General features: G+C 37.1%; 1 protein-coding gene across 6 annotated transcripts in view; it reads right to left on the bottom strand.

The window, feature by feature from the left end:
* Window positions 1-3,544: 3,544 nt before the first annotated feature.
* Window positions 3,545-25,284, bottom strand: part of STXBP4 (syntaxin binding protein 4) — an 82,294-nt gene continuing 60,554 nt past the window's right edge. For all 6 annotated transcript variants that reach the window (XM_026098943.2, XM_026098946.2, XM_026098942.2 and 3 more), the window contains 2 exons: window positions 22,763-22,820; window positions 3,545-6,749 (listed from right to left, as the gene is read on the bottom strand). In XM_026098943.2, coding sequence (XP_025954728.2) covers window positions 6,638-6,749; window positions 22,763-22,820 — 170 coding nt within the window. In that variant the 3' untranslated portion in view covers window positions 3,545-6,637. The remainder of the gene's footprint in view (window positions 6,750-22,762; window positions 22,821-25,284) is intronic.

Genomic DNA, 25,284 nt, shown 5'->3' with positions numbered 1-25,284 from the left:
CTTCATGACTTGAAGAGAGAACACAGGCTATGGATTTTTTGGAGAAGATGTGGGACTAAACTCTTTGTCTTCAAACAACAAAAAAGCCTAGCTCAAAGCCCTTTTCTTCAGGACTTAGAGATTTATTTTCTGTTAAGGATTCATGTGCATAAGGCCCTTTTTATGACAAAAAGCAAACTATGGAACAGAGTAGCCTAGCAGTTTGTCACAGCTTCTGCAGCTAGTCAGTGGTAGAACCAGAACGAGAATCCGTAAGTCCTGAGTGCCACTCTAACCGCTAAGCAGATCATCAGCCTTTTCCTTATGCTGAGAATAGCTGAACATAGGAGAAAAACGCTCAAATTCAAGAAAAACAGTATTCAACGCTATATATATTTAAGCTTAGCTAATCCTGGAAGTTGTAAATAAAGACACTTATATCATACATAAGATTATATATGTAATTATGTCTTAAGGTCTATACTTTGGGGTAGAATTTGGAGAGGACAAGCAAACTGCTCAAAATGTTCACAAGTAGGCATAACAGCGCAGGAGGGAGAGAAGGTTTTTTTTCATATATTCTTTTTTAATCAACAGCCTTAACTAGTTTGGATTTGACTCAGACACAGTACCATGGGGACAGAATCAGTATTGGCTATTAGACTGCAGTTTCCCATCCTAATATTTAGAAACAGGAGGCTCTGATTGTAACAGATTTTGCTCCATTCTGTTTTTTTCAGCCACATGACTTAATGATGAATGATGCAAAATTCTGTCTGAATACATCTTTGTGGGAAGAAAATTCAATAATATTATCCTGCAATAAAATAAATTATCTCAAAAGAATGTTACAAAAATATCAACTTATTAAATCCATGGCAACATCAGCCACTGTCTGGGGGGGGAAAAAAAAGCAAAAAACTAGAATGAGCAGCAAATAATCAAGCCACCAAAAATATGAAAAGAATCTGGATGGTACAACCTGTTAAATGGCTGGTATTTTTAGTATTACATGAAAACAATCCCTAGGGAAAGGCAAAGCTGGTTACAGAGGACAAAGGTTAGGCTTTATTCATTAGTATTTGATTTTTGGTACAGTATCATTGCAAGAAATAAGGGGAAAGATTTGCTAAGGTATTTAGGTACCTAAAGATGCCTAGCAGCATTTATAGCAGCATCTAAGTAGGTTAGGTGCCTAATTCCCATTAACTCCATCAGCATCTTTAAGCTGCTAAATATCTTTGTAAATCTGGCCCCAGAGTCTGAGCTGACAGCTATCTCTATTTAAACTCATGTGGTTGCGCTCGTTTGCAGCAGCTGGAGCACAAGCTGATGCTCCTTCGAGCAGTATTGACAGTGCATGGAGACCTGCAGCCAGAATGCGCCTGAGGTCTGAGCACAGAATTGAAAAAGCAATCCTGAGCCAGCTTTGTATTTTCCTCCTGATTTGAGCTAGAACCTTATGAAAATCACTTGGGCCAATATTTGCAAAGAGGCCACTGAATTTCGGTGCTAGATTTGGAATAAGCATTAAGATTTCTGAGTAGCTCCCAGTAAGTTTCTTGAGCTGAGTGTTAAGCATCCCATGACTTCCCAGAAGAGTCAAGATTTCACAGGCCAAGTCATAACTGAATTTGCTGAGCTTTAAGAGAGCCTTTCCCACTAATTAGTCCTTCATGACCTTGCCTATTGAGCAACCACAGTTCTCTTAAAAGGATTTTCCTTGCCTTCAGTAAATGCCAATAGACACCCTCCTGCTTGTCAGAAACAGGCTTAAAGAAATACCAAATCATTTGTTTTGATTTCATAAAACCGCCTGTCATGAGAAGCATTTAAATAGATGGTGAACATTACGTGGGATAGATCAACCTGTGTTAAACACTTAGCTTGACTGAACCTGTCTCTCAGTATTCCAGCTTGTCAGATTTATCTTCCACAGAAAAACACATACAGTGAAATGCAATTTCTGCACTGTGAAAACCCAGTTCTCTCTGGCAATAAAGTAATTCCAGTGGGTGTTATAGAGAGGATAACTCGCTAACTCCATTTTGTGTGAGGGGTAGATGAGGCCATGCAACAGATGATGCCTATGAACCAAACATATTCTGAAGTAAACCAGCTAATTAAAAGGACCAGTTACAGATAGGAAGTTTTAGGGAAACAGAAATTGCCCATTTTATTATATTTCTTTGTTTTATTCTAAATAATTTCTAATTGCTTAATTTACAGAAGAGATCAAAGCCACTAACCAATTTCTAGATAGGATTCTATTAGCTTCTATTCCTTAAATTACAATTCTGTGGAGTGTAAATAAAATGTGAGGCTCCACAGAGACCTGCAGAGAAATCGTAGCAAGCCTGACTTGCTTTTCTAGATTTCTTTTCAAAACTGTTTTTTGTTACTTCTGAAAATTTTTATCTTAGAACAAGACACATGGGATTCAGCCTTTCTCCCTCTTTTACAGACTTTTTTAGTTAAAGGACTACTTGACTCCTTACATGCCTACAACTATGCTAGAAAGCAAGCAAAAGCTAGATTCAATAACATGTACAGCCTGAGTAGTTGACGATTTGTAAATGTTCAATTACATAAAAAGTAAGTACTTTCTATCACTGAAATCTTTGAAATACCCAAGAGATTTCCACCACCACAAATGTTTTTAAATACAAGGAGTGGTACTTCACATCATTTGTGGTCTTACAGGGTATGGTATTAAAGAGGGGGGTTTCTAGAGAGAGCCTGAATAGGATCATCCTTTCAGAATAACACTACTTGAGAATTGAAAGTGAAGTTCTCTGTATGGACTCTAGCAATGCTGCAATCCCAAGTGAAACCTTCAGACTCCAAATGAAGTCGGTGTCAGAACAGATTTAGCACTCTAAATCTGTGTCCAGATGGACTTAAGTGAAGTGCTTGCCTTGTGTTAAATGTCTGTGTGTAAACAGCAATTTTTTCTCATGTATCATAAAGATCCATAGAGGCTAAATGTATTTGCTTACATAATAGCCATATCTTTTCTGTAGACTTTACTGCAGAAAACTACAACGTAGCCATTATACTAACCTAGTTCTAAAACACCAGTTGCTTAGTACTGCTTAGGCAGTATGGCCACGCACCGGCCGTTATGTGGCCATTACACATGCCTGCCCACTACGTGAATATTTATGTGATGTTTATGGAATGGCCAGCTTAAGCATGTATGTGTGCATGTATTTATCTGGCGGGGTGGATGAAAAGATCATCTAATTTATTGTGACACTGAGTAGTGATACCAGGAAGTTATTTAGCACCTGCTAAACTGAGTATCTAATATGCCTGTGTAGATACTTGTGTTAAACTACTTGCTTTGATTATGGAGAATGTGCCATTTTAAATTTACTGGAGTATTTGTAGTATTTGAAGGGCACTGTGCCCCAAGCATTCAGGTAGAGTAACACCAGTGTGTACCAGACCGGTATTCTTCACAGTATCACCTTTACACAGAAAATAAATGCAGGCGGAGCATTCGATTATGGCCCAGTGGCCAACCCCTTATAAAGCTTTAGTTTCAATATTTTAAAGCATATAAAGTTGCACTTTCATTTCTTTTCCACTTAAAATGTTTTATTCGGCAATAAAAATGAAAAGTAGCTGTTTACAGTGTTGCATATTTTGACAGCTGCTCTTTACAAATTCCTTTTAAATTATCCTAGAACCATTTTCTCAACATACACTGTTCGGCTTAATCAAAATAGTTTTGCAAACTATTTCACAGAAAGGAAGAGAGAAGGGGAGACAGAGAGAGAAATAACCTAGGAAACAAGTATGCCAGCTTACAAAAATAGATTAGAACATTTGGAGATTGTAGGTATGAAAATGCAGTCTCGGTAGTGGAGAATTTGAACTAGTAGATTATCTGAAGAGGTAATACTTACCGGAGAAGAAGCTAGATGGATGCAGAGATCTATTTCTAAAATGTCTTTAATTTCTAGGCAAAATTATAAGAGAGAGGGAGAAACAGTCTTCGAGTTTCTGAAATGTTCTCAGCTGTGGGCGGAGAGAGTAAGCAGAGCAGGCAGAACGCCAACATTTTGTCTTGATTTCTCCCCCTCTCGTGCACAGCAGGCTGTGCATTGCATGCTCGGAGCAGGAGATCATTACCAGCTCCTCAGGGAGGGCAAGCAATATGCGCATAGCTGTCCTCCTCCAACTGATCTAACAGAAGGACAGCTTTAAATTGCTGTTAGGTCTCTAGAAAGTCTCTGCTGATGAAGCCTGCCTGATCCATAGTCTCTAGCTCTGTCCCTAAATAGCTTCTCCTATTCGAAACACTCGGCTAGCTGTCACAAAGCCACTAGCAGAATAAGTCAAGACTGACGGTCAAGTGGAGATTCAACCTCTCTTGCACAGAATTGGAAAACTGGAGTCGACGTGCAATCTGTCTATCATAAAAGTATGAACTGAAAGTGCCTGTCATGAAGAAAGCACCCTAACTACTTCTAAGGCTACAGTAAATATTGGAATTCAGAACCTTATATATCCTCTATGTATAATGAGTCTGAACGACTTTCAGAAAAGGGATTTAAATAAAAATGTTTCTAGAGTGTGCAACCCTGTAACTGAAGCACATGCTTTGCTCCTTCAGATTGTGTTCTGGGGGAACACAAAGGAGGCAATGAAGTACGTTAAGAGCCACTGGAGCAAAATATGACTGAAGCATCGCGACCTTAAGGGCTGTTGCTATATATGAGGAGTTTTCTCAGAAATGTAAGTTATTGTGGATCTGCTGAGCAAGCTCTTCTTCCTAATCCACACCACCTGTGCAGATTCATGGACAATTTGGTTCTGACCTAGTTAAAAGTACAAAATAAATTTTCCTATTTGCTTATTGAGTATATCCTGACACCTACTTCCAGTAAAGTCTGCAAAAAGCTCTTTTCTGAGCTGTACTTCAGGTCACTCCTGTACATGTTCCTCCAGGAGAACATTTTGGCAATATGCTCTACAGCTCACAGGCCATATGCAATAGATTGCTACACTTCTATTCAAAGAAGAGACTTTCTAAATTATAAATTATTTTGGATTCAAAAGGGCCAACAGCTACAGTGTGCCTGACTTGACACAGCTCTGTAATGCAAAGGTCATAGAGAGAGTGGTAGAGGTACCAGAACTATGAATAAGTCAGGTCTTTATATCCATACTTCAGAGTGCATCAATTTTTAAATCACACCTGCCAGAGACAGACCTCCAAAAAAGGTGACACTGCAGCCTCATTCCTTTGTACCAGCCGAAAGAGATGAGCTGGCATGGAGTAGGGCGCCTGAACCTTTCCAGGGAAGTTCAGAAGCCCGGAAGCATGCTCCTCAGAAAAGTGCAGGTTGTAGCCTGTGCCTTCCTCACACGCTTACAATACTGCCCTCCTTCTTGGACTTACGGTCAGAAATAGTTTTCCTTTGGCATATTCACTAATGCTTCAGCAAAGTTGCAGGCCCTTATTTCACTCATTAGTCAAAACCTACCATATATATAATACATATATGTGTTTATATATACATATATGTACACACACACACGTATACAGAAAGAGTCTCCAGACTCTCCAGCACAGAATCAGACGTTTGACAAAGCAGGCATCAGATGTTGTGCTGTGAATAATGAGATTTAACATATCCTGTGCTAGGGGGGTACAGTGAGACCTGTTTGTTAGGTTGGAGCCGCGAACCTTGCTCCTCAGGTTGCAGTAGCACCCCCTGTTGTTTTCTTTATCCTCTTTAAATCATCACCAATGTTTACAACAAGATTTTGTTCTACTTAAAAACCAACTTTGAGGAGGTGACTGATTTCTGCTGATCCTGGAGGTGGTTTCACAGGTTTCATTGTACTTGAAACTTCACAGCTTGCACGGAAATATTTGATGCATGTGTGTATCAATTTAGCAGAGTACAAAAGTAGAATTATTTTCATTCTTGCCTCACATTGTTGACAGAGTATGGTGTCCTCTACCAAAACTGTTTCTTTTTACTTGACAACTTACAAAGACTCATTTTCCTAAAGCCTAATCACCAATCTTAATAAAATACGTGTTAAAAGAGTCATCTGGGCTGAAATATTTGTAATAATTTGCAAATATTTGTTAGCAAAATAAATTCAATAATTTGCTTTATAAAAATGAGATAATTCAATAGTTACAGAAAAAGCATCTATGTTATGCCCGCTATCGTTGGTTAAAAAAGAAAAAAAAAAAAGAAAAAAGAAAAAGTTCACTTTGCATGTTTCAGTCAAACCTCAACTGGCATTTGCCATGTGAATCACAACCAAGGGCCCAGTCTTATTCTCCTCCTGGTCAAAGCTGTGAAACTCTCAGTACAAGTCAGTGGAGTTATGCCAATAGGAAAGTCATGAAAAGACAGGATCAGGCCCTAATGTAAGTCTGATGCCTGCACGCTGAACTGGGGCAGATAAAGACTGAAGAGAGTCTTCTGCACACCTGCATCTTTCGCAGGGTGAATTTCACCCATGGATAAACCTGCCTAACTGAACAGAACACCTGCTGACTTCAAGGGGAGTACCACCATCAGGTACTACTACGTTAGACTAGAAACTACATTAGATTAAAAACTGTGTATCTTCTCACTACCACACTGCAATTAGACAAACTACTTTCTGTCAACAGATGTCCTCAGCTCTTGGACCCGGGAGGCTCTCTCATTCCGTCGTTGTCATTCTCGAGGCCAAGCAAGCTTAGTGCACTTGTTACAGGATGGATCCAAGATGTTGTCTGTGTTACATGACTAAAAAGAAACAAGGAAGCCATTAGCAACCCAAAAGAGGCTTACCAGTCTCAGAAACAAAAAATACCAGATGGATTCCACAATTTCCAGGCCTCACACTGTATCGATCATTGCAATACTTTCAAATATAGGATTCTCTTTTTTCTTGCCAAGTATGAGATTTTACAAATAAATGAGGAGTCTTCTCGATGCAAGAACCTGGAATGAAGTTCTCATTTTCAAATAAATTAAAGAGAATGCTTTTGCAGGAGACTCCTGATACAAACTGGTGACGTTTCCTGTAAATTAATAGAGCTGCAGACACTTAACCCAGCAACACTGTACAGCCCAGAGTAGCAAAGCCTTACCAAACTCCAACAAGCCGGCAAGGCACAGCGGTCAAGAGGAAGTTGGCCAAACATGAAATCATAACACAGATTTTACTAACTCATAGTAGTATGCTCAAATCATCTGAACAAGAACGAATATCCCAGTATCATTAAGACATTCCTCTTGCAAAAAAACAGAGATGAATAAATCAAAAATAGGGTATTCTTTACATGCCCTGTAGAACAAATTTTGGGCATGCTTCCACAGCCCTTACACATGTAAGTAATAACTCAACAGAATCAGTACTATCTTTTAAAGGCTTAGAACCTCATTTAAAATGCAGTCTAAGCTATTTTTATAGTTTTTGGTAAGCTTCCATATGAATGGAAAGAACCTGCTCAAGACTCAGTAAGGTCAGATAAATGAAATACGCTTACTGTTGCAGGGTGAGAATACTGTACACCTTAAGATTGGTAGTATGCATGCTAGCCATACTGTGTGTGGGCAAGACACAGCCTCTTCTCCCTTCTGGAATAATGTGTTCCTGGTAAAGGAAGTTGCTTCTTTTCTCTTAAAAAAAATCTTGCTAATAAATTCACAGCTTTTATAGTCAAGTCAGTGCAAAGATAAATTTCTTATTATAAGTTCATTACAAGGAGTCGTTGAAAAATATGACACACATAATACACAGCATAAAAGGCAAACAGCTTTTCTCCGTGACTCTCACTTCTTCTAACATACAGTGTGTCTAAAGCCCATGCTTATTTTCACTTATTTGATTAAATATGAAGTGCCATGATGGAACTCCTCTGGATTTACCTTTTCAAGTGAAAACAGAATTTGCCTTTCTGTCTTCAAGAATCCTCTCCTGAAGCATCTGATTATGGATACTAATACTTTGAAGCACAAATTTCTGAGTCAGTGTTCCACTACACCAACTTACAGGTATGGGCAGCACTTTTCAAGGAACATGACTGTGCTATAATCCTACCTTGTATTCACACATTTCATTAGAGTGTACCGGGCTCTGAATAAGCTAAATGTGAGGAGAACAAAAAAATTGCTCACCAAGAGGTAAATGTGAACTAGGATCATAGTGTAAATTACATCTTGAGTTACATTAAGTAGATTAACCCATCTCTAAATCAATAACCTGTAAATGTAGCTGCTACTTCAGTTGAAACAGTGCTTGAATAGGGACCAAAAAAAAAAAAAAAACCCTAAAATGTGGCACAAAGAGGTCATATCCTCAGCTCTTACCCTTAATCACCCGAAAAGCTCCTCCAGTTATGTGCAAAAGCATTTTTTTTTTGTCTGAATGGCAGTGGATGGACACCATTCCTTCATTAATATATTACAAGAATTTGTATCACCTTACTAGAGCTGTAGAGATCAATTTTACAGAAGTTAAAAAACTATAGGAGGTAACAACCGAACAACACTGTAACCACATAAAACACAATGGAGCAGACACTGACCATCCTCAAGTTCACTAAGCTTTTCATTCTCAGCAAGCGAATGTATCATTGTTCTCAGGAACAAAGGCAACTTTCCAGAATTTCACAATACTTACCTTTAGAAAATATACATGACATAAATGTATATATCATGTATATTTATATAATGATAGCCAACATGAAGGCTACAAAGAATATAGTTCTTATACAACATGTTTTAGGAGAGAATCGTGAATAATATGCCATTTTAAGAGGAAATCTGTCTAATCAAGAGCATCATTCCCATTATTCCACAACATACATATTCATAATTACTAAGGAAAATGTCTTTGCTGTACTTTTCTGTAATGTTTTCTATGATGTCCATAAGTAAGTGCCATCTTTTTTTTTCCTCTTTGATTTAAAATATCAGTCATTATGGCTTAATATTGAATATAGCACTTTAATTTAAAGTCCCAGCATGTAATTTTACTTATCTGCATAAAGATGCAGAACTCATTCCAACACTTGCAGAATCATGGAAGCTGAATGAATTAGACTCCATCCAGTCCGTCTCTCTGCCAATGCAAGATCTACTGCCTGCAGTACTATTTTAAGTGTTTATACTGCCAGATTTTATCAAGCCATTTCTCAAGAATCCATTACTGAATTTAACTAAGAACAAACTTATTTTTAAATTTTATTTTCCCCTTCAGCATCTGTATATATTCCTGTCTAGCATGCCTTGACCTGCTATGTACATATATCTTTGTCTCTGTTTTCTCATGAGCATGCAGTATCAACTGCAAAGGAATACAAGAGTTATGTGAAAAAGCATTCATGGGTCTTTGATGTAACCAATTAAAAACTCTTCCTTAAGTGTTTATTCTTCAGAGGATGTTCCTCCTACATACTTTAGGACCAGGAGGCAAAAGATAGCATGCCTCACTTTCTGCTAACTGCTGCAAGAATCTGATTTTGTTCTTTTAGGAATAAATGCAAAAATTCTTATGATCTTTAATAGTGCAGCATTGTGGCACTTAAATCAAGAATAAAATTTGCTTTATCCAATAGCATAACATTGTTCATTCACTAGTCAGAAAATAATTAGAAATTTCATCCATTTTCAACATACCAAAATGTGAGGCCACATTTTGCTCAAATGTTGATTTGCTATAAATGCTCCTGATTTGAACTGAGTTGTTTTAGACTTGCACTAGACTTTATCCCTTGAACACTACTAGTAGGATGGTTTGTTTTAAACTCTTAGCCAAAATCCGTACTAAGAAAAGAATTCTTATAAATAAGCATTAAGTCCAGATACCATGTCTCACACTGCAGAAAGACGCACAGATTATTTAGGTACAAAATAAATGTATAAACCCCCTCCTGTTTATTTTTAGTTCTCCACAAGTGCTGTGGCTAAAGAGCTTTGACATAATCAGTCCGAGGAGATAATCCCAGATTTACTGGTTTGCAGAACATTCTTGTATTAGAAATACATCCTCTCTGATGTGTGTGTTAGGGCCAGCAATAAAAGTGAGAGGGAATTCAAATCTACCTCTAGGCTTTGCTTAATTGAAGAAGAAACTACTTTGAATATTACAGGAAGATTTGGAAAGCTAACATTACAAATTCTAAACATAAAACATTTTCCATTTGCAAATGTTCTTGTTCAAAAGATTAATTCCACCACATTTTCAGAGCAATTAACAATATTTAAAGATTTTTAGGTTTTCAAACAAATTACTGCTTATGGAAGGGTAGCCAAATTTATTGTTAGAAAACAGAAACATTTGATCTGAGAATATGTCAGTGGCTTATTCTGTCTTTTTAATATTAGTAAATTGCAGAACAAATTTTAGAGCTTGTAAAAACACAATATGAGAACACAGGATTGTTTTGGCAAAGAAATGGTAGTGAATTATTTAAAATGCCATTATAATTACCTTCCTTATGGCTCTTACTTTGCGTGGAAAATGATTTCTTTTAAAAAATGAGAACTTCTTAGGACAATCTTTTAGAAAAGAATAGTTCAAAGATAATACAAACTAACGGAAAGGAATGCATATTTGTTAGTTTCTGAGCATTATCAAGACATGTTTTTCACCTTAAATTGTATTCTCCATCAGGGCCGACCTCTGGAGCCTAATAGGGGATCAAGAAAAGCCTGGCAGACAGCAGGACTGCTGCAGGTCACTGTGCAGGATGCTAAGCTACGAAGCAGGCATGTCTTGTTCTTCGGAGGTTATTGTGTTGTGACAGGGGGCCACATCCGTAAGTCTTGGCTGCATTCTTCCAGCCCTGCAGGGTTTCTGAGCTTTAGAAGGAGCAATCTTGTGCAAGACCCATTTGTTTGAGAACTGTTCAGGCAACACGATGAAGCCTTAAACTATTAATTAGCCAAACTCTCATAATGAATGGATTCATTAGGGGCCACCAAATGAGTTCTGCCAGATAGGATTTAGTTGTATCTGAACTTGGAAAGCCAAATTCTGGCCTCATATGAACCTCGTGCTCCTCTACTAAATTGAGTGGTATTGAAGATGATGAAAATGAAAGCAGAATTCCGCTCATCTGAAATAGTACAAAGACCAAGGTAGCTACTTTTTTCTCCTTAAATGAACACACCCAATAACCTAATCCATTTAATCGGCAGTAGTAATTTTGCTTAATGTTTAACCTTTCTTATCTTAGGTTTTGGATTTCCCAAACTACACTAGCCCTTCAAAATGCAATAATGCTTTACTAAAGAGCGTTGGTGCTTGATGGAGCTTTTACTGATCTGTACATAACTGACAATTTTTACAAAGCCATTGCTGCAATGTAGCTACTGCTGACCGGCTTAAGGCAAAGGGCTGAGACACAGGAAATCATACTCCAAAAGCTTTAACCTTTAGTACTTCCATTGTTGCTGCTGAAATAACCGTTAAAAAAATTTAGCAAATAGCACTGCTAGCTATAGATGCAATGGGTTGGAAGCGGACATGAGCTATACTACCCAGAAATATATTTCATATTGTGCTCTTTTGGACTTCCACACTTATCCCAGTGGAAAAGGGGTACATGCCCGCTGCTAGGTGACCAGCTCTAGGGGGGCCTACGTGCGATTCTTTGCTATACGCTAGTACGCAGTGGTGGCTGGGGGGCTAGTGAGAGCCAGAGCAACAGGAAAATAAAGAATGACGACAATGAATGAAGATCCTGAAACTTAACCCCACATCTAGAGGCTATACCATCTTCCGTGTTTGCTCTTGCACAGAATCTGTCTTTTGTTGTTGGACCTTTCTGATTTTGTTTCCCTTGTGCTCGGAATAGCCTCTTGCTTTGCAAGGATCCTTTTTCTTTTTAAAATCCATCCTCCCAAATCTTGCATCTATGAGAAGGCACTGTTCGTACCCAGCTCTTTCCCTTCGATTTCACTCATATTTCTATAAGTTCCTCTGCAAGTCTCTTGTGCTGGGATCAACATTCCTCATGCACCTTCTGAAATGTTGCCTAACAATACTACTTTCAAAAAACAGCTCCTGTACAAGAAATGAGTGGTTCTAATTTGCACCAGGCACCTTGAGACCTTCATGTGCTGGTGAGGTGAGACAAAATTACTTGTCCTCATGCCACCAGGTGGCAATGGAGTATCTGTGGGAGTACCAGAGACCTGGTACTCCTGAAGGCATCGAGCTAATTCCACTGCCATTGAATCTCTACCAGATGGTGTTTCTAAATCACTCTACAATCTGAATAAGTAGACTGAATACAATGTATAGCTATTGGGGCTGCACCTAACACAGATTTTATGAATGCAGTCCTAATTTTATTTAGGATTGCATGAATTTTGGGAACACAACTGTTCCTCAGCTTTTAAGAGCCACTGCTTTTAATACTTTGCTGTTGTCCCTTATGAGTTTGAACTTGTTACTCATTTTTTGTTTCTTCAGTGCCAATGTTTATCATGAAATAAGCTCTCAGAGCTAGCATACACTTACAGACCTGGTCATGGTTTTTGTCATGTTTGGTATCCCCTCTGAAAACATCAGTAGTTGGAAAGCAGATGTTAAATGCTGTCTGGATACACAGAGTCAAGCATTTGCAACTGCAAACTCCTGCTATTTTGAAGTGCAAATGCTGGGAGGATCTGCAAGGAGTAACTACTTAACTGTAACTAAAGAATTTTAGTTTTGTAGACAAGAGATTAGGACAAAATGAAATAACTGAGTGAAGTTGATGTTAGTATAGTCAATCAATCCTGACAGCATCTAGGGAAGACAATTTCCAGACCTGAAACCTATAAGCAGTTTGGGACAGGTTTTTGTATTGTATTTATCAAAATCTGATGATGTGAAATAAAATATTCTTCTTTTTTTTTTGTTAAAATTGGTTTAAAACTGGACCCACTTTCAAGACTACATTTCATAAGGAACGTACAGCATATAAACTACCCCAAGAGATGCTAAGCAGGTCCTGGAAGATGGCTGTGACCTTCAGTTTTATTGGCTGTAATAAGACTGAGAGTACTTGTCACTTCATTGAACTGTACCCTAAAGTGACATAAATCCATTTTGTATTTCCCTCAGGGACTGCAGATTTTGCTTTAACCGTAATTAAAAGCAGAGGGATATAAAGTGAAACTCCAGAAGAGAGTCTCACTATTTATTCCCTGATTAAACCAAAAAAATATATGAGCAATTTCAGAAGGCAGTCATCTCTGGGAAAGGAATTTATTCATCCAAATAGTCTGCTATATTATTAAAAATCTTCAACGATAATGGCCCCATCTAAAACCAAACCAGTAATCTGACCAAACAAGTAGGATCTGAGCCAAGGGTGAATAAGCCAAAAGGCCTGAGTGATAGGATATGCAAATTTTTCAGTTTTAAAGCACTAACTGAAGTGTATCTTATCCCTGGATTAACCAACTGCTATTACTCTGAGTGTGGTTTTAGTAATAGGTGCAGTTACTCACAATCCTGTGTGTAAGTGTGAACACCATAAAAATTCATTTTGGTGTAGTGTATTTACAGTGGCAGCAGGACATAAAGATTAGTGGTGCTAGTTCTGCACATCCAACTAAGCAATGCCAGCATAGCTCTAATGTGGGATGACACTCCAGGTTGTTCTCAGGGCAACCTGAGGTACATCAGCCCACCTATCCAATATGCCCATCCTGCATGTAACAAAAAGGGTTTTAGGAAGAATCCTGCAATTGCCCACTTCCTATCAGTCCTGTCTTATTAGCACAGGCCTGGTATCTTGATGGGATAGACATTGTAGACTCAGGCCAAGATGATGTAAGTTTTTTCATACCACAGTCTGGAGCATGCACAAAGCTAATGTTTAAACCCCTTGTGTATGAAAATGAATTAAAGCCTGAATGATGGCTTAGGCCCATGATTCAGATGAAACACATACAGAAAACACCTTGCTGTGCATTGTTTCTGCTTCTAGCAGCGCTCCCAAACTTCAGGTAGATCTCAGGAGAACCGAAGGCATAGAGTGGTATACATAACTTATTCCACAAGTGCCAAATCTTGCCCCAACAAAGAAAAAGTTACCAGGAATCTGAACTTCCAAATTTCCAATCTTATAAGTTGAAGTAACTCAACAGGCAAGAATTAGACTTTGATCACGTGTCAGACTAAAACTACTCTGCAGAAGTAAGAGAGATCAACACAGTGACTTCAGGGGGATTTCTAGGTCTATAGTGAAAATTATTTTCAGTTTCATGTGTTTGGTCACTGAAGAAATTTTAACAGCTATCTGATATGATAGGCCAAAACATGGACAGAGAGTGCAACATCTCTGAAAGCTGAAAGAATGCTTCTCCATTTTAGTTCTTGATATTAGAAAACAACCAACCTTGCAGCAAAAAAAAAAACACCCAACCAAAAGCAGCTTAAGGTCTTAACATTCTTGTATTACAGACTCATGTTATCATAAAATCCAATGCCAGGTTTCCTAGCATTACCTCTGAGGTTTCTTCTTCATAGTCATGCAAAAGGGCTTCAGTGAAAATCAGAGCAAATGAAGCCCCTACAATGACAATGTTTGCAATCAAACCATTTCTAAACCTTAGAAACTTGTTTGATTTTTCATTGCACCCTGGCTATCTGCAAGTCTTCATGAATTTGCATTTAGCAAAATGCCTTACACTAAATCATTGCTGTGCCCTTAATAAGGAGTCTTATTTCAGACAACAGTGTCCGTGAACAAAGAACAACCAGGGAACAAAATTTCAAAGAGGAATACTGTTTCTGGATACATTTATTCTTCATAACCAACTTGAGACACAGCAAAGGATCATGCATTTCAGATGGCAGGCATTTAACACTTTGTGAAAATAAAAGTTCTCTGGGATGTCTCAAGTGGGTTATCCAAAAAAACAAACAAACAAAAAAATCAGAAATACTCAAATTCATATGGTTATCTCTGAGAACATTTGGACTGATGTTCAGTTAAAGTTTGCACAGAACATTTTGAAACATTATGCATTAAAAACTTTATATAAAGAATTAATAATAGTTAGCACTTGGTTAGTGCTGAATCAGTCTTATTTAAATATTTGTGTCTGTATAACTATTATTACCTCTATTTTCAGATAGGAGGATTTGAGGATGACAAGTAAAAAGAAACATTCTCAAAAGCAGCCTCTGTTTTTGAGTGACAAATGTAAAATAAGAAGGGTCCAATTTTCAGAGGTGTAAAGTACTTGCCTCTTTCTTTGAACTGAACGGAAACAGAATATGCCATGCCTAAAAATATCCCTTCTCCTCACAAATCAAGATTATTAAGATGGGGACACCTACAATGCCGATTTTACTAACTGATAATTCTGGTGCAACTAATTTGCCTACTGCTATGCAGGGAGCTAGGAGAAGAGCCAGTATTGGAAAGCAGGGGGATCCAACCAGGGATAAGTACATTTATCAAAGAGACAGCTTTCTGCTTTCAATTTAGCATGCAGTAAGTAAAAGCAACCACAATTTATTTTCCTTTTATGATGATACCTTTAGTTCTAGTTTTATAAAACATGAATGTTTATACTACAGAAGTTCTTCATCTATCACCCATGCTTTGCTATTCTTAGTTCAGTCATAAAATCATAAACAGTTTCTGCGAATGACCAACTTCCAGTAAAATTAATGATGGCTCCTCCCCAAGCAAAACCACACAAAACAGAATATTATAAAATGAATAAACATGATGTGCTGGCTTTCAAAGTGGAAGTCTGATTTGTTAGGTCTGATTTCAAAAGTTACCAAAATACATCAAGTGTGTTTTTATTAATCTTTTACATGTATTGTTTTAGTTTAGGTTGTTACTTAACATGAACCAAATTCTATTCTCAGTTATACTGGCATATTTTCAGAGTACCTTCACTGCCTCCTCTGTCCCATTAAAGCATGCAGGGGAAACTTCTGATTTTTACATATCTTCTGTAAGGAAAAAAACCTAAATCAACTACTACTGTTTCCCCCTTGGTATAAGATGGAAAACATCACAGGCCCTAATATATCTAAGGGAGAAGATCCCAAAAGGTTAAAATACTTGGGAACTTTTACTTGGCTTTCAGGAAAATTTAATATAAAATAAATGTTCCCTCATTGCTTGAGGAAAAATACAGTTCATGCGGAATAGTTAGAACCTGGTCCTATAAAAATGCTAAGGAAACAGTGTTTACAGGGGCAAAATTCACAGCTGGTCCTTACAAACTGTACACATATGCAAGGAGTGGGTGGGAGTGGGAGGGAGAATAGCAAGGCCCTACCTAATTTTAGGTGCCAGTCTCATGATACAGAGCTGCCATATGTTAAAGGTGAACAAAGTGGGAGGATGGAAGAGATTAACTATAATGGATTTCTCTGGGAAATAATGTGGTGTTCCAGCCATGCTTTTTTATGCTGTTCCTGTGTGATTCTAAACAACCAGTGTATATCCATTAATTAATTAGCATATATGATACTTCATTGGGAGAGCAAAGTCATACAGAGCTTTACTTCTCTAAAATTCAAACTGAGGCGATACCAATTCACAAAATGCATTCAATGACAGAATACACTCTCTTTGTGTTTGCACTGATGCAACGTTGTGACTTCCATGAGAATTTTAATACCGAATCATACAACAAAAGTCAAATTTCGCCCTAATACTGGTTACCACACTTAGTAAACTCACTGAACCAGTACATTTGAACTAAACCTGCACAAAAATAGCCACATGACTAGCTTGAAAAGTGAGCAAGATGAATTTTCTCTTGCTTCAAAAACTATTCCCATCTTAATGCCTCCCAGCTGACTGCTCATTTCATACATCTGAATGTAGGTGATAATTCATGAGCTGTTACTAGCCCCTTTGTGTTTCTGGGTTTTACAGACAAAATATCTTCGGTGGACAGGAATTTCTATTAGAACATCAGTAACTGGATTTCTCAAACAGAAGAACAGCCTTAATCATCTAATAAGTAAAACTCACTAATAATCAACTTTTTTTTACCCGATTATGTGGGACCTCTTCAACATACTGGCCCCTCCAAGCTCAAGACAGACATTGGAAAAATTAAAGGGGATCCAGTGGAAGGTTACTGAGATGCTTAGAGGGTTGCAGAACTTGACACATGAAGAAAGGTTGAAGGAAATGGGTTTGTTCAGCCTAGAGCAGAGAAAGCTCAGGGAGATCTAATCGCCGTCTTCGAACACCTAAAAGCAGCTGTAGAAAAGATGGAGCATTATCAGGTTCCAACTCTTCCACATTAACAGTATTAGTTGGAACCTGTTCCTATTAAAAAGCTAGGGAAACAGTGTTTATAGGGGCAAAATTCAGACCTCTTCACAAAGACAGTGACGGACAAGAGGCAATGGGCACAAGTTCAGGAAAAATTCTGTCCGGATAGAAGAAAAAATTCTTCACCATGAGAACGATTAAACATTAGAACAGGTTGCCCAGACAAGTGGTGCAATCTCCCTTACTGCAAATATTCAAGACCTGTTTTCACAGGGCTCTGGTAAACTACTCTTCAACAGAAGGTTGGACGAAGTAATCTCCAGAGATCCCCTCCAACCTTTGCATTTCTACAATCCTATTCTATGATTTTGGAATTGCTACCGATTATTGAAAAACCCAGTGCGGCTACGTTCAGTTGTCACTTTGATTAAATGAAGCGAGTAAACTCAACTCTTCTGAACCAAATTTGTTGATGTGAATAGCGATAAAAATATCAAGTGTAAATTGGTAAGCAAACAGGCATCTGTAATGCGTTTCTATTAGGCATTAACTGATGGGGGCATGAAGCCGGTGCCGAGTATGACTGACTGACTGTATTGGTACATGTAAAATACAACGATATTTACCATCTTTATTACTTTAAAGTACACCAGATTATTTCAAAACGTATCTGGAGCCAAAGTTAGCTCTTTATTCTTTGTTCTCCAGCAGGAGGAAACCACAGCTATACTAGCAACAAAGCTGATCCCCACCTTTTAGTCTACTGGTGTAATTTTTGTCCTTTTGATAACTGTTAATACATATTATATTTGTAAGACACCTGAACTTACTTTTTTCCAATGCATACTGAGATGCAATTCAGAGACTTACATCACTTTCTGATACTTCACGGTAAATCTATACACATGACCTTAAGCCTAGCACAGAAACATCTGAGTTTGTGACACACTACTGCAGTCTAAAAGGTAATTTTCTCACACTTGCCAGTACTTAGCAAGTGGGTTGTTTGAAAATCAGTTAATGGGAGACTGAAATGACCTCCTGAATAAAAGAGATGGTTTCAAAAATTGCCTTAAACTGAGTATTCATGTACAAGATGCAGCTTCCCCTGATAGGTATAGAGAACTGTTCAGTCCCTAAGGACTGTAGCCATGTAAATGTTTTATTCATGTCAGTTATTCACATAAGTGGGTTTCACTTTAGTGTGTAACACAAGCCAGCTGGTTTGCTTCTTTTAAACTCTGATTTCTCATGCACTTCATATTGCTACACCCCCTTCAGAGATATTTATGGAAATTTCACAGCAAGCTGTCTCAAGCTTATGTGCTATTAAGATGCCATGCCGGGGTGTTTACTGCATTAGACTTATAACATATAGATTTATGGACCCAGCTACTTGAAGGCCCAATAAAACACATTGGAGCTGAAGGCACCTATTAATTAAAAGAGTATTTGACTGTCTTTAGCATATCGTAAAATTGCTGTGGATTTAAACAGAGCCATTGCGGCTTCTATATATCCTCACAGCATAACTGCATAATAAGAAAAGCAGCAATTCATATAGAAGAGGAGTTTAATTGTGGCCACGTTTAGGGAATTATAACGTGTTTTTTTATTTTGTATTTGATTATATACATTGGAGAGGGCTAGTGCTGAAATACTCTTAAATCCCTTATGCCTTTGCCTGTTATAAATACCAAAGAATGAAAGGACTGAAATTCACAGCCAAAGAGTACAAGAAGGTTACAGTGTTAGTACCAGAGCTGTAAAGTATCAACTATTCTGCTAATCCCCATTTAAACGACTGGATTAAAACTTACTGAAGAAGATCACCTGATAAAATGTACCTCAAACTAAGTTCCTCCTAGAAAAGGATATTTTCAATGTGAGGCAGAATTTTCATGTTGAAATCTCTTCCATTCTATGTCAGAAACAGGGGACTTTGGCTACACTTGCTCCTTGCTCTAAATAGCTGACTTTCTCAGACCAACTTTAAATATACTACAAAGAGTAGCAAGAAGTATGAATTCTTAAGCACACAAGAAACCTTATACTTTGTACAGACATTTGGAAACAGTGGTGCAAGCAAAATAAGGAAAGAGGTAAAAGGGATATTAATTACTATGATCTCTTACTGAACACTCAGTTAAGTTCATTCTAATGAATTGAAATAAGAACTGTTAGCACAGTTCTTGTCCCCTTCTCTTCGATTATAACGGATAGGTTTTCCTTGTCTGCCATGTAAAGACTGACATGGAGGACCTCCTAGGACAGATTACAGAAGATAATGATGGCAATCCTGGGGCTCTGTCATTTGTAATGCTAGGAGCAGATTAAGAAATACATTGGGAAAAACATTCTAGTCATTAACAATCAAAGATCAGATATGCAAGAACTCCTAAAAAAAACTTGTTCAGCCAAAGTTTGTAGTTTCAACAAGGGGGGATAATATGATAAATATCAGATGCTTTCTGCAAATTAGGCTCCCACCACCTAGATTAGCTGAGATTTGACCTCTGCAGCATGAACCTCATTGCCACATTTGCAATAGTTCAGCATCCAAGTGCAGCTCTTAAAAGAAATTTCTCAAGTATATTCAGCAAATCTACTTTCTGCTGAGTCATCAAGATAAATGAGAAACACTTGCAACAAAATCGGAAAAAAAAAAAAGGAAGAGGGAAAATATCTCTCCAATGTGAGATTACTTGTATTCTGATGTTAAGTTTTATTTCCTGTTATTGCTACATAACAGTTTCTTCAAGCTCAGTTCTCAGTTGCACTGGTATAAACCTCAAGTAATTTTAAGTGATTTACCCTGAACAGAATCCAGCATCCACCTCAATCCTCCAAATATACTACATGACTACACTTATCAACAGATGAACAACAACTTTTAAAAGCCAATGGAACAGTGCTCTATTTTAATAGTTTCTTTTGTAGTTATTTAAATTGCTACACGATTGGCTTTTTGGAAGACAGCATGATTCTTTTTAATTTCCTAAGTTATTTTTCTGCAATATTTTTTTGGTATAAATCCCATGTAGTAACCTACATCTGTCTGAAAATAAAAGCCAACCTTTGATTAGAGCTGGAATGTATTATCATACATGGTGTGTTTGAAAACCTCTGCAGAAAAAAACCCCCATGTCTGCTTTAATATATCTAGCTCTAGGCACCATGGGGTCACTTAAGGACAACAGAGCAGCCAGTTTAGGGGAAAAAAAAAATCCCTGCTTTTCTTGGCTGCCTGATGCACAAACTTCAATGCTATTTACGTGACTTTGGTAAGAGTCTGAGATTAAAGATCTATTCACTGTCCTTCCTATCTTTTAGGAGACTTTGTGGAAGTCCACTCCAAAATACCATCTTCTTACATGCCACCTATAAAAATTAAACAATATGTCAATTGCAGTAGATAGAAAAGCTAGTTATTAAACAATGGTTCATGATATTTATGGAATGGAGATGAATTATAATTTTAGACAATTGTTCTAATCTTTAAAAGGAATAATAAAAAACTATTATATAGATTAGACTTTCACTATCTTCCAGAAAAAAGCAACAACATTCTCTGTCCCATTCACTACCTGAAGCTTTGGGGAGACATAACATGAGCTGCTGCTTTTTCATGCATTTTTCCTCCGGAATCAGAGAACACAATTAAATATAATCTTTCCTTTCCTATAGTATACAACAAATTCCCACAGCTTTTATCAAGTAGAGAAAGCAGCTTGTAAAGAAGCTTGCAATTCTCTGTCTGCTGGACATCAACAAGATTTAAATCATATTGCATATTTTGTATTCAGTTAAAAAATAATGTAATCTTTTCTTCATTTGTTGTATAATGAATTTGCACCGCTTTTTTTTCTTCCAGTATTTCAGAAAAAAAATCATTAAAGAAATCTTTTAACTAAGGAAAGCCAAAAAGCAAATAACAAGAAGGTCCCAGTCTTGGTGTTTTGTATTTCTTTTTTAACCCCCCCTTCAGATGGTTACTAGTTTTAAACTTTTGTAGAGGTTTTCTTTGTGCTTTAGACATTTATAGTAACATCTTTTCAATGTCACCTTTCCTCTAGTCTCTGGAGAGTTTTGTAAAATGTATTTGTTTGCAAGATCTTCTAGACAACTACAGTTAACTCCTGATACAGGCATATTTTTCTACATTTTTTTTTTGCAGGACAGCATAATAATTGCTTACTCTTACGTCCTTCTGAACACTATTAAGTGAAATTCACTATTGGTTACTATAAATGTTGCTAATAAGCCTTATGATGAAAGGTAGAGCTGTATCTTTGGCAACACCTGCCAAATGTACAAAGCAAACCCCATGGACCTGTAGGTATAATTTGCATAAGGCAGAAATTCAAAACAAAAAGAAAAGATTTTTTTTTAAATGTATTTTTGGGAATATCAGAGTGAAAAAACCCTTTTTTTAATGGCTTGAACTGCTAGAATTGCATACATGTGACTGAGGCTTTTAACATGGCTGATCTATGTGTCTTGACAGGTACTTAATATATGCAGAATATGAAACAAGACTTTTGCAACAAGTACAGTTTCAATGACATTATCTACAGAATAAAAGTTGCTTAACCTGCAGGAAATGATAATGTGAAATGTCAATATTCTGTGAAACTCAGGTTAGTGAGCCTATGATTAACACCTTAAAGCTTAGAGTATAAAGACTTTTGTCTAAATGAATGGTATGGCAATTGGACTTGTCTTGATCATTTAAGAATCATAATTAAATGTTTTCAGTTCTTTTCCTTCACCCTCTTGCAACAACAAAATGACTTATTTCCAGACAAGGGAGCAGGATGTGATTCCAAGAAAACAATGTTGTTATCTTCTGATACAACCATGGATAGGTTACAGACAAGAATGAATTTGCTGCTTAAGAGGTTCCCCACGTGATAACCGTTCAAGGCTAGAGATAATATGAAAATTACTAATATTTCAGTTATTATGCAATGGATACTATGGATTCTGAGGTATGCTGCAGAAGAGTACAGACACAAAAGTCCAGGTTCCAGGTCAGCTGACATATTTGGCGAGATTGTTGGTCTTTGTGTATCCTAATGCTACAATGGAACTGAAATCCCAGAATAAAACCAGACTATTATCTTCTAAAAAGCTAGCTGTTAGAATTTTCCCACTTCCCTAAAACTATATGGGCATTTAAAAAATAGATATACCTGTAAACTTTTTAGAGGACAAAATTTTTTTCACATGTCCTGGGTCCAGTATAGGACCAGATATGTAATTGAGGCACATCCTCAACACTGGAATTTTCAGTGACATCTGAAGGACTTAGTTACACAGCTCTCACTGAATTTCAGTTGAATTTTTTAACTAACTGCTCCAGGATTCTCTGGACAGTGCAGTTACAAAATACAGAGAAGAATAAGTGATGTCAGTAATAAAGCTGCATATAAAACATATCATGGCTTTGTTATTCCACTAAATTTTCTGTTGATTCTAGGTTTCGATAAGCTTTTAGCTTGATAGATTTTTTTCTCCTCCAACCCATTTTCCCCCAGAAATACTCACTTGATGAAGTATTTGATTCCATCTGCCGTATAAGCTTCTTCCCACCCATAAGGTAGACCTAAGATGAAATAGAGAAATATGATGTCTCACAAAGCTGGGGAGCCAGAAGGACCATACAGTTTTGAAACAGTATCAATTAGAATACTGTAACTCCAAACTATGTCATAAAAAGATTATATATGAATTCTTAACACTTTTGTAATGCATAATAATATAAACATTAAAGTCTAAAAAACCAATTGCTGTGCTACAAAGCTGTAAGCCATTAGATGAGACCTTTATTACTAACAATTATTTTCCAGAAGTTGACAGTCTGGTAGAATTACAGAGTCCAGTAGTTAACTCTTTTGAGCTTTTTATTGTAATTTACATCTGTACGAAGCAGCCAAAAAAAACCCCTCAGGCCTGTGATTTGCTGAGGCCTGTCTCACTTTGTTTTTTGCATCTATTACATACAGATGCCAACAACTATACAAAGTAGATGTCTGGGCAGAATCAAATCCTCCATTCTTTGATTTATCACCAACCTCTACGTTTACACATAATTCTTTGGAAATTTAGACACAAACTCCAAGAAATTTAGAGACAACTTCAGAGAAAATGCATATGGACAGATGAATGTACATCTCTCTACATATCTTGACAAAGTACAATTTACTAAGTGTGTTGCTTAACTTTCTGATTTACACTGAAGTTTCTGGGAGTTAAAGTTTTTAATACCACATCATTTAACATAAAGAAAAAACCTGAAAGGATGACATTTTTACACATACTTAAAAAAAAAAAAAAAAGTTCTCTTTTCCCCTTTTACAATTATCAGGCATGCTAATCTACAAAATGCAATCTTGGTTTTTGGTCTTAGTTTGACAGTCCCCTCCATGATGAAAATTAATAATACTTTCAGTAGGGCACTATGCTATAGTTCTTAAAAAAATTCAATATTCATGGGAAATCTTTACCATTTTTCTTAGTATTCGTTCCACACTAACTGTTTGCAGAGCTTGAAAAGCGCTGGAGAAAGCAGCATCAGTCAATGTGCAAAAATGCTCCTGATGTATTCTTTTGTGATACTGCATTGTACTGTACATAAAGGAAAGCGCGAGGTCCTAAAAACAAACAACCCCCCTCCAACCTCCCCTTTTTTTAAAGGCCAGAAACAGATCTAAAATTAACACATGCATGAATACTGTTGTTATTGTGCTTTAGCCTGAAAGTCATCTGGAAATGTCTTAGGAGTTAAACTACTTTTTTTCAAGTCACAATACATCTCCAAGACCAGCTCATTAGAACCATCTGTGAGCCTGCTTTAGATTTAAAACTTTTATTTGGAAAATGTGCTGGACTGCACGCAGCATATGGTCTTTTAAAGCTTCTTTGTACCAAGGCATGTCCTAAGTGCATTCATATTAAAAAAAAAAAAAAAATCCTTTCTTAAAACACTCAATTTCTTTTCTCCCATTGTCACACCTTCATCTCCAGTGTTCTCATTACTTCTTAAAAATCTGGAAAGGTATGACTTCAGCTCTTAAAGATAAACAGAGTCCATCAGAGCTACGGAGTCATTACTTTCAGGGCACAGTGAATGAGGTACAAACCATCTGAGAAGTAACTAAGGCTGGGAGGCACCAAGTACATCTACTGATTAGGCCAAAATGCCAGAATTCAGAAAGGTAACTTGAAAATTGGTACACACAGAAGAGTGCCAGTACTGTTTAGTACAGCTTGAAAAGCAAATCCGATTGATTTTTTTTTCCTATATCACCTTTATGTTGTATTACTCACTTATCTCAGGCTTCTTCCCATTTTCAGTTTAGCACAGATCTATACAATCTGCTCCTCATAATATGCCACCTATTGCCTTTGAGAGTAAGTCTGAGAAAATAATCCACAGTCACTTCCCTTTAAATACAAGGTAGTTGCTGTGTAACAGTTTTCAAGATCTGACAGCTATAAAGAATGGAAGAAAAGGACGATTTACATTCTAAATGTGCTAGACATGATCACTAGATTTTCCTTCCTCTCCTGTAAAAGATAGGAATTTTATTCAAAATGAAAATTTTCTAATGATTTAAACAGAGATAGGATTTTATGCTTCAATTGCTTCCATCTTCCCTGATCTTTCCTCTTTCCTGCATATGTCATCATATGCAAGTCCAAAACAAAGGACAAGAAATTTGCTGAATTATGAATGAAACCGCTGTGTCTGATCTCTGCTTTTAGAAGTCTTCTTCACTGTCAGAAGTCTGCCACACATCTCCCATTTCATCCACCAGGGACTATTTTTACTTAAAATTTGACTAAAATTATTTTTTTTTCTTGTAAATGAAAAATGATATAGCGATAATGATAACTGATTCTCTGTATTCTTAACCATGAAGGACTGTACTTTTAAAAACACTGAATATATTTGTCACCCATACATGAAATGCTAGATTTACTCTCTACTGCTTTACCTGCCTTCTTGACTTAATATGCATCAGATAATATATCCTATTCACTCTTCGTATGCTTCAAAGCTCCAC

Source organism: Dromaius novaehollandiae, chromosome 18 (assembly GCF_036370855.1).
Source record: "Dromaius novaehollandiae isolate bDroNov1 chromosome 18, bDroNov1.hap1, whole genome shotgun sequence".
In the NCBI taxonomy this organism is placed as follows: domain Eukaryota; kingdom Metazoa; phylum Chordata; class Aves; order Casuariiformes; family Dromaiidae; genus Dromaius; species Dromaius novaehollandiae.
Note: the sequence above shows the minus strand (reverse complement) of the source record. Positions and strands in the feature narration are given on the sequence as shown.